General features: G+C 38.2%; 1 protein-coding gene across 2 annotated transcripts; it reads right to left on the bottom strand.

The window, feature by feature from the left end:
* Positions 1-493: 493 nt before the first annotated feature.
* Positions 494-8,412, bottom strand: LOC149814328 (uncharacterized). Of its 2 annotated transcripts, none has more exons than XM_089990294.1 (2): positions 2,224-2,470; positions 494-805 (listed from the first exon to the last, which is right to left on the bottom strand). In XM_089990294.1, the coding sequence occupies exons 1-2, from the start codon at positions 2,443-2,445 to the stop codon at positions 719-721; spliced, it is 309 nt and encodes a 102-aa protein (XP_089846420.1). In that variant the 5' UTR covers positions 2,446-2,470; the 3' UTR covers positions 494-718. The 2 variants fall into 2 exon arrangements, 1 of the variants encoding a protein (XP_089846420.1); XR_016428106.1 differs by lacking the exon at positions 2,224-2,470 and adding an exon at positions 8,372-8,412 and having other exon boundaries at positions 651-805.
* Between the last annotated feature and the right edge of the window lie 2,927 nt (positions 8,413-11,339).

Genomic DNA, 11,339 nt, shown 5'->3' on the forward strand with positions numbered 1-11,339 from the left:
CGGGGATGACTTTGCTATTGAGCGGCAGTTGAGTCGCATTCCAAGCTTTGTAAATAGGCTAATGAGGAGATCAGGAGAGCATCATGATGATAATTTGTGTGTGCATACAAGCGCTGACAATGACATACTAACTGGTAGATTAGCTTGAAGTGTTCAAGCTTGCACTACAACAAAGCAGTAGATTAGCGACGACCACATTCCGTCGCTAATCCGTCGCTAACCATGTTAGCGACGGATTAGCGACAACGCGGCGACAGTATGCTTACGTCGCGAATATTTCGACGCTAACTGGCGACGGAATAATTCCGTCGCCAAGTCCGTCACTAATTGCGACGGAATAACGAGCGCTATATTCCGTCGCCAATCCGCCGGTACTAAACGGCGACCACGGCGTGGCAACGGATTTAATTCCGTCGCTAAGCCGTCGCTAGATTAATATGAATAGCGACGGAATCATCCGTCGCTAATCCATCGCAAAAACGAAAAAAAAATCAAAAAAAATTTATTTAAAAATTAATTACCGAGAACTGTACAATTTATATTTCCTGTACAATTTATATTTCCTGTAAATAAAAAACAAACCACACAAAAAAAATCATATAACAAGTATCTATAATAATTAATCGTTTCACCTTAAAACTAAGAAGTTTAATTATTTACAATTCAACAATTACAATTAGGAAAAATAAAAAAAATAGAACTTCTTCAACACAGTCCTCTAATCATCGCCAAGATTTTGTGCGTCTTCTTGTTCATTGTCTTTATCTGTCCCTTCAGCTCCACTACCCTGATTATCGTTAGCAGCCTACACAAGAAAAGAACAGTCAGTATTGATAAACAAAATATAATGAAATAAATTACACACTATATGTGATTCTATCATGTGCTCATGTGTGATCTAAGGCAATAAAAAAACTCTATATGTGATTCTATCATGCTCATATGTGTGCTAAGGCAGTCAAAAAATTGAATATGTGATTATAGCATGTTCATATGTGTTCTAAGGCATATAAAAAAACTCTATATGTGATTCTACCATGCTCAGATGTGCTTTAAGGCAGGCAAAAAACTATATATGTGATTCGATCATGCTCGTATGTGTGCTAAGGCAGTAAAAAAATTGAATATGTGAATATAGCATGCTCATATGTGCTCTAAGGCAAGCAAAGCCAAAAATTTTATATGTGATTCTATCATAAATGATATATAACATGTTCATATGTGTTCTAAGGCAGTTAAAAAACTCTATATGTTATTATAGCATGTTCATATGTGTGCTAAGGCAGTCAAAAAACAGAATATGTGATTATAATATGCTCATATGTGTTCTTAGGCAGTAAAAAAACTGAATATGTGATTATAGCATGCTTATGTGTTCTAATGCAATAAAAAAAACTTTATATGTGATTCTATCATGCTCATATGTGCTCTAAGACAGACAAAAAGTTAAATATATATATATATATATATATATATATATATATATATATGTGATTCTATCATACTCATATGTGTGCTAAGGCAGTCAAAAAATTGAATATGTGATTATAGCATGTTCATATGTGTTCTAAGGCATATAAAAAAACTCTATATGTGATTCTACCATGCTCAGATGTGCTTTAAGGCAGGCAAAAAACTATATATGTGATTCGATCATGCTCGTATGTGTGCTAAGGCAGTAAAAAAATTGAATATGTGAATATAGCATGCTCATATGTGCTCTAAGGCAGGCAAAGCCAAAAATTTTATATGTGATTCTATCATAAATGATATATAACATGTTCATATGTGTTCTAAGGTAGTTAAAAAACTCTATATGTTATTATAGCATGTTCATATGTGTGCTAAGGCAGTCAAAAAACAGAATATGTGATTATAATATGCTCATATGTGTTCTTAGGCAGTAAAAAAACTGAATATGTGATTATAGCATGCGTATGTGTTCTAATGCAATCAAAAAAACTTTATATGTGATTCTATCATGCTCATATGTGCTCTAAGACAGACAAAAAGTTAAATATATATATATATATATATATATATATATATATATATATGTGTGATTCTATCATGCTCATATGTGTGCTAAGGCAGTAAAAAAATTGAATATGTGATTATAGCATGTTCATATGTGTTCTAAGGCATCTAGAAAAACTCTATATGTGATTCTACCATGCTCAGATGTGCTTTAAGACAGTCAAAAAACTATATATGTGATTATACCTGAGAGGGACCTGGAATCGAAGATCCCCTATCCTGAACAGCGGCCTTGATCTCATTTCGGAGAAAGGGGGCGACGGTGTATTGGAAGTAGTTATTCAGTGATTCATTAATGATCTCGCGTACATCATCACCGGAAAGAATAGTCGGCTGCTTGGAGCTTATGTCGGCGCAAGAAGTTGGTGAGCCGTAACTGGAAGAACCAATAACTGGTGAAGTGTTCATATTACTCCCAAACCCGAACACGCGACCTTTTTTGGGTTCACCTGCTGCAGTCACCCATGCTGTAGGATCAAATGATGGATGCTGAGTAGCGTCTTCGCCATATCGCTCTACCATTTGTTGCTCATATGCCTCCTACAAAATAATGTTTAAAGTATTCATTAATAATTAATGATAACATTATGATGACTTGCATATATATTGCAATGATTATTAATAGAATTAATACATACCGTTGTCGTTCTCGCCTTCTCTGATACAAAGACTCCCGTGGTCTTCCGTTTATGTGTTTCTACAAACACATCCTTATATGGTACACTGCCTCCTTTTTCTGCTTCCTGCGAAGTTAAATGACAAAAGATTTAGTACACAAATTTGCAACAATACTTATAAAATTAATATTATATATTGATGAGTTACCATTTTCTTTAGATGGCTCCCAAATGTCTTAGATCCACCTGTGTGTAGATGGGCTTCGGGCATCTTCGATCGATTTTGTGAAGCGTTCGCAGAGCGATTTTTAAATGCATCTCCCGCCCACATATCGCACATTTCATCCCAGTAATCTCTCCTGATAGTAATAGGACCATGACCCTTCCACAGTAAAGGATCATCTACTACGCCAGATGCTTTTTTTGCTGCAGTCTTCATAGTGTGCAGCATGTCTGCAAATCGATTGGCAGCCACCTTCTACCACACCTTCCTTGCATCATTTTCTTCCACCGTAGTTGCAAAGCGATTCGAAGCCTACAAATATTTTCAGAAAGTTAGTAGACATTGCTTAAATAAATTAAATATGAAACACATTAACTATGAGGAACAACTGTATACCATGAATGAGGACCACAATCTGTCTAATACCTCCTTTGGGTACTCTTTCCATTGAGCAACTGGTCCTGGTAGATGTTGAAGAAGTGAATTCCTAATCTCCCGTACTACTTCTTGTGGCTCAAACCTCGTGCTGCACATGAATTGTTACACAGTAAATATCAATATAAAATATTTAAAAGATATGCAATAATTGAAAACAAAATACTTACGGTCGATTATCGATATACACTATTCGAATGAGTCTTCTTGTGCCAGCCTGAGAAGACCCTGTTTCCTGTGTTGGCTGTTGACTTGTGCGATCAACTGGTGTAGGTGGGTCGTGTACATGCGCAACATCATCTGTAAAAAAATACACACCAAGTTCTCAGAATGTGCATTTGAACTAATCAAGCATCTAATTAGTTATATGATATACCTATCACAGGAGCCCGTGAAGATGAAGGTTGAGCCTGGCTACTACTGGATGAGCGACCACTATAACCTCCACGAACCATATTCTAACAAATAACATATGTCATACAATACATTCAAATAATTCACATCAAGTATTACAATGCATTCAAGTCATTCACGTCAAGCATTGCAATGCATTCAAATAATTCAAATCATTGACATCAAGTATTGCACTAATTCAAATCATTCGTTAATTGCATAAATTATAATACATTCAGATAATTGAAATCATTCACATCAAGTATTACAATGCATTCGAATCATTCGTATCAAGTATTACAATACATTGAAATAAAATTTTTAATCATTCACACCAAGTATTGCAATACAACTCACATCAAGTATTACAATGCATTTAAATAGAGGTTTGTAGTATAAGATTTTGCTCACTAGCTTGAGAATTCTTCCTCGTCACTAGTTTGACTTTCTTCTTCTTCTTCTTCTTCTTCTTCATTGTTTGCCCATCCACTTGGTACATCATTTGGATCACATTCTTCTATGAATGTTTCATCAGCCAATGGAGATATGACATGCATATCATGCGCAACATCGTGACCATAAGCGAAGTCACAGACATCATCTGATTGATAGTAATCACTGTCTTCAGCTAACTCATCTTCTTGTAACTGATCATACTCGGGGTATAGTTTGGATTTCACCTTGCAAACTGCCCACCATTCATTTCTATCTGACTTTTTTATACTCGGATATGAAGTATAATAAACTTGTTGAGCTTGCGAGGCTAATATGAATGGTTCATATGTTCCAAACCTGGATTTATGATTCACCTCCACAATGCCTGAAGCTTTGTCGAGTCTTGTTGCAGTTGGATCAAACCAATGACACTTGAATACCGTAACCCTGTTATTCATGCCTAAGTAAGTCAACTCCATTATTTCCTCTATAACACCGTAGTAATCATGTTCATTTTCACCGTAGCTGCTACCCTTGACACACACGCCACTATTTATCGTTGATTTGTTTATACCGTAGTCTTTTGTATGGAATCGATAACCATTTACGATATACCCGTTGTAGCATTGCACAACTTTGGTCGGACCATTTTCTAAATCACATATTCCTTGATCTTTAACATCACCATGGCGAACCTACGCACAGACATAAACAATTATTGTGATCACGATCAATTAAGTAACTTAGTGTTGTTTATAAGTACAAAATTTATGTTAGCTTCTTTACCAACTGTTTCAACCACTCCACAAACTTAGTTTCACGTTCTTTTTGTACTTCTGCATTAGTGAGATGTGAAACTTTGCTTTGCAACTCCAGATCAAATCGTCTGCAAACCACAAATACTTATATTACCGAGCCATGTATCCACATATAGAACATAAAAGGATTTATAATTGAGTTGCATATACATATACTTACTCGATGTATGGGTCGATCGCTGAACAATTAAAAAGAATATAGATGTGTGCTGCATCTTGCTCTCGATCTGTCAATAGCCTTGATCGGCAACTACCAAATGCATGCTCAAGTCGTTGAAATATCGACAGCTTGTCAGCTACAGTTACTTGTTCTCCATCATCGTTACGGGGCGGGCATGTGTAACGTGTTGAAATATGAGGTTCGAAGTACATAGATGAGAAATTTGAAATCTCTTCTAAAGTGTACGCCTCACAAATAGAGCCTTCTACTCTTGCTTTATTACGAACCTTTTTTTTTAGGTCGAACATGCATCTGACAAGAATATACATTTCAAATTTTAAATATCTGTCATTAAAGAGACAAATATAAAAAAACATATACCTTTCAAATGGGTACATCCATCGATATTGCACAGGGCCACCAACCCTTAGTTCATATGGCAAATGTATGATCAAATGTTCCATAACATCGAAAAATGCTGGCGTAAATATCTTTTCTAACAGACAAACAGTGGTGATGACAGAGTCCTCGAGATTCTTTACATCTGATACAATGACCTCCGATGCGCACAATGTTCTGAAAAATCCGCTCAACTCAGACAATACCCCCCATATAGGTTTGTCTAACATATCATGGAATGCTAGGGGTATCAATCGTTGCATAAAGATATGACAATCATGGCTCTTCAACCCATATAACTGCCCATCGTCAATCTTCACAGCCCGAGCAATGTTAGAGACATATCCATCTGGAAATCTCAGTTGTCTCAACCATTGACATACATGTTTTATTTGATCAGGTTCGAGCACGTACTTCGCCTTTGGTTTCAGTACTTTGCCATTATACTCTTTGAGTTCCAATTCTGGTCTTTTACATATTGATTTTAAATCCATATGGGCCTTCGGATTATCCTTCATTTTTCCTTTAATATTCATTACTGTATTGAACACATTATCAAACACATTTTTCTCTACATGCATCACATCCAAATTATGTCGTATCAATAGGGTCGGCCAATACGGTAGTTCCCAAAAAATAGATTTTTTCGTCCAATTGTGTTCCTTCCCAAATCCACGGAAGGGTGTAGGACTGCGGGCATCTGTTAATACATCTGGAAAGTATCGCAATCTTCTTAAAATCTCTATGCCAGACAATCTTGAGGATGGACCTTCCATTTCAGTTGTGTCTGCTGTAAATGCATTCTTTTGACGTCGGAACGGATGATCGCTGGGTAGAAATCGACGATGGCAATCAAACCAGCAAGGCTTCCTTCCATGCCTCAATCTAAAAGCTTTGGAATCCTCCATGCAGTACGGACAAGCCAACCTCCCATGTGTGCTCCAACCAGATAACATACCATATGCAGGGAAGTCACTGATTGTCCATAGAACAGCGGCCTTCATGTTGAAATTTTGTTTTTTGTGGGCATCATACGTGGTAACACCGTCATCCCACAGTACTTTTAATTCATCAATCAATGGCCTTAGATATACATCAAGATTTTGGCCAGGTGAGGTCGGACCAGGGATCAACAGAGACAAGAAAAGATTTGGACGTTTCATACACAAGCTTGGTGGAAGGTTGTATGGAGTTACAAATACTGGCCAGCATGAGTATGGAGTTGATCTACCCCCAAATGGATTAAATCCATCTGTACATAGACCGAGTCTAACATTTCGCACTTCCATTGCGAAGTTCTGATGAGTACGATCAAAGTGCTTCCAAGCTTCAGCGTCAACAGGATGCGTGATCTTGTTTTCATCGTGTCGAACTTTATTTGCATGTCATCTCATGTGTTTAGCTGTCTTTGAAGACATATACAATCGCTGCAATCTAGGAGTGATAGGAAAGTAACGGAGCGACTTGTATGAAACTTCCTTTGATCTCGTGCTACCATTGCCTCTTGTCTTTGGCTTGAACCGAGGATGCCCACATGACGGGCATGATATGTCGTTTTCCTGCTCCTTGAAATACAATATGCAGTGATTTGGACAAGCATCAATCTTTTTGTAACCCATACCTAGAGCGTTGACCATAACTTTCGCACGATAGAAATTTTGTGGCAATTTCTCATCTTTAGGCAACATACTCTTCACAATCATGCACAAACGGTCAAAACATGATTGACTCAAATTATACTCGGACTTCAAATTCATTAGTTGAAGAACTGCAGACAAGATAGTGTGACTCTCACAACCGTTCCAAAGTGGCTCATCAGCATCTTTAAGTAAATCATAAAATCTACTAGCTGCATCGTTTGGTGATTCTTCATCTACGACAGTTCTTACATCACTAGAACTCATAGCAGAACCCAGTTCTGTTCCTGCAGCATCAAATATCAAATTCGTATATGGATTATCGTGCACCACATTCACCCGTGCATCAAAATCGTTTCTAAATTCTTCTCCATGAAACGCCCAGTTCTGATAATCACTCACAAAACCCTTCCTGTATAGGTGATGTCTAACGTCATGAGGTTCTACAAATCGATTATTCTTACAAATCTTGCAGGGACACCTAATCCGACCTGTGGGATCTACCGTACTGACACTCGCCGTTGCAAATTCAATAAAACTATCGACACCATCCATATATTCATGCGATAACTCATTGTCCACTATCCTACGGTACATCCATTCACGGTTTGCAGTCATTCTGTCGTATGATGTTACGAATAGTATCCTAACGAATTAAGAAAAAAACAATCAGAATGCGACGATGAAGAAAATATCAAATTTATCATGCAATATACTATGTCAAACAATAACAAGAATTTTGATGCATGCATTGATAACTTAATATTTTCATGTGCAAACTATTAATGACATGATACAATCATTTGAAGCATGCTTTTATTATAAAATTTCACATGGAAGTCAAAATCAAATTGAAAGTAACTACATGCAAGCATGGATACAATTACATCAAACATTGCAATACATCATAATCATTCATATCAAATAAATGGCAAACATGTACCTGCAGCAAACACACTTCAATATCTCACTAACTACTACCATGCTTAGCATGGACTCCGTACTCCAAAAATAAGAACACTTCCATATTTCTACATTAAAATCATGCTCAGCATGATCTCCGAACTCCAACAAAGCAGTCCTAGATATCAACAACTAAGTGAGTGTGTGAACAATAAAGTGTTGCATTCAATAAATTAAATAACATGTGATACATTTGCATCACTTACTCACCACGGGTATTTACCCGATTTGCATTGTTTTTGTCATTTACTTACCACAGGTGGCCGAGCACGAGTTGGTTCCGTTGAAAAATCTGCACAAAAACAAAACAAATTACGTAACAAACTAACTAATCATGAAACAAGATGAAACACTAACTAAAAAAATTAAAACAACTCTAACAAACTAACTAATCATGAAACAACTCTAACTCTAACTAACTGATTGTGAGAACATTAAATACCAATCTATCTAAGAAAAATATAATTATAAAAGACTAATAGATTGAAATACTCTAACTAACCAGATTTCAAGAAAACAAATTGAAGTAAAACTAACTACCAGTAGACATTAACAAACTAACAAATTGAACAACATGGACAACTTGTATATATACATTACAAAAAAAATTTCAACTTAAAATCCATATGGACAACATATATGCAAACTACACTTAAAACCATATGAACATCTTATATACACATATTACAAATTTTTTTTCAAGCTAATCACATAGACAACAAAGGGATCACATAATAACTTTTTTTTTTTAAAAAAGAGATCACATGGGCAGCATAGGTATCCATAACAAAAATTCTTTTCAAAACAAATCACATAGGCAACGTAGGTATCTCATAACAAATTTTTTTTCTTCAAACAAACACATAGGCAACATAGTATTCCTACTAAAGATTTTTTTTTTCAAACTGATTTACATAGGCAACATATGTATTAAAAAACAGATTTTTTTGAAACCAATTCACATAGACAACATAATATATCTCATAACAGATTGTTTTTTTCAAAAGCAATACACATCGGCAGCATGTTATTCCTACTATAGATTTTATTTTTCAAACGATTCATATAGGCAACATAGGCATTCAAAAACAGAAAACTTTTTTTTTTTTGACAAGTCACTTAGGCAGCATAACGCAGGGGGTCGACCCCCCCTGCCGGAAAGCACGGCAGGGGGTTAAACCCCCTGCCTTTCCGGCAGGGAAGGGGGTTAAACCCCCTGCCGGAAAAGCAGTTCCGGCATGGGGGGTTGACCCCCTGCCGTGCCTTTCCGGCAGGGGGGGTCGACCCCCTGCGTTTCCGGCAGGGGGTCGACCCCCCCTGCCGGAAACGCAGGGGGTCGACCCCCCCTGCCGGAAACGCAGGGGGTCGACCCCCCCTGCCGGAAACGCAGGGGGTCGACCCCCCCTGCCGGAAAGCACGGCAGGGGGTTAAACCCCCTGCGTTTCGGCAGGGAAGGGGCGTACCCCCTGCGTTTAGAAGAAGAAGAAGAAGAAGAAGAAGAAGAAGAAGAAGAAGAAGAAGAAGAAGAAGAAGAAGATTACCTGCGCGTCGTCGGACGGTGGCGGGAGGTTGACGGGGAGCGGCAGCTGGCGAGCGCCGGCTGGCGAGCGGTGGACGGGGAGCGGCGGCGGCGGCCGGACGGTGGCGAGAGCCGACGGGCGGCGGGAGGGAGCAATACAGCGAAACAGGGAAAAGAGAAAGAGGGATGGGATTAGGGATTTACGCGACATTTAGCGACGGCTTAGCGACGGAAAAATTCCGTCGCTAAGCCGTCGCTAAACCAAAATACCAAAAAAGCGACGGAATATATTCTGTCGCTACGCCGTCGCTAATTAGCGACGGATTAGCGACGACAGAGTTCCCTCTCTAAATCCGTCGCTAAAATGGTGTTCTTGTAATAAAAAGTAGCGACAAAAACATGCAGTCGCTAATCCGTCGCTAAGTAGCGACAGATTAGCGATAAAAGTCGTTTCCTCGCTAATCCGTCGCGAATTAGCGACATATTCTATCTCTAGCTAATCTGTCGCTAAGTAGTGACGGAAAAAATCCGTCGCTAATTTCCGTCGCTAATTAACAATTTTCTTGTAGTGTTGGCTCATTCTTATGGTGAGCCAAGCCGAGTTGTGAGCTCATAATCAGTCCGAGTTAAACGAGCAGAGTTCAAGCTGACTTGTTTATAGAAAAAATACATTGTGTTAAAGCTAAAAGAATTAGGATTACAAAAAAATGCATGTAAAATATATCTAAAATAGATTTTAAATATATTTCTTACTACCTAATGAGCTTATATGAGTCGAGCCCAGTTGAGCACCTATTGTTCATAATCGGCTTGCCAAGCCCATTTTGAGTAGCATAGGCCCTGGGGAAGGGATCCTAGCCAATAGTTTTACGATGCCAGCATGATGACCGTAGGTATGGCAGGCTGAGCCAGTGCAACCAGGTCTTTGGGCCGGGTGCAGTTTCCTTGGATTATAAATTAAAATAGCCCATTCTACGAGTTTGAACGCGCGCTCTTTAAGAGCTGAACATGAGCCGGGCCACCACGAGTGGCTTGGCTTGTTTCATAGACCTAGAGCAGGGCCGTGTGGGCACACCTTTGTCACCTGTTGCCATCTTCATTGAACCGTGACCACACTCACCTGTGGCTGTGGGATGAGGAACCTGAAACTCTTGAGGGACCCTCGAATGATCCACCTGTGGAAATAGAGATACTTAAGTCTCGTTTGCTACCACCACCACTGCCCAGTCGATCAAGATGGGGCCCTGTTGGACCCAGAATTTTTGGGCTTGCTTATGGCTCTTTTTTCTTGCTCTTCTCCGTCTGTTTTTAATTATTGCAGAGGAGACTTTTCCTCCGTAAGCTTGGACCTTAGAGTTTAGCAATGTCTCATGAAAACAAATCTTTTAATAATGAATTTGATAAAAGGGCATTGCATTCAAAAAGACAGATGAAGAAAACGAAGTTTATAAATAAAAAGGTGAGTTACAAAAAATTGAGCAAATCTCATGTGGGTATAATTTGGTTCTGGTTTCCCTAAAATAAGGACCATAATTCAAATTCAATACTCAATGTCATCGGAAAATGGGATCTAATAAAACTGAGTCCATATTTGAGTATTTTCTTCTGAAAGTTTTTTCTAAAGATTAGTTATTTTTTTGTTTGTTTTCTGAGCATTTTTCTCAAAAAGAAAAAAGACTTTCTGAATATTTTGAAAAAGTCTA

Source organism: Nuphar pumila, chromosome 15 (genome assembly GCF_984573655.1).
Source record: "Nuphar pumila chromosome 15, dmNupPumi1.hap1.1, whole genome shotgun sequence".
Lineage (NCBI taxonomy): Eukaryota > Viridiplantae > Streptophyta > Magnoliopsida > Nymphaeales > Nymphaeaceae > Nuphar > Nuphar pumila.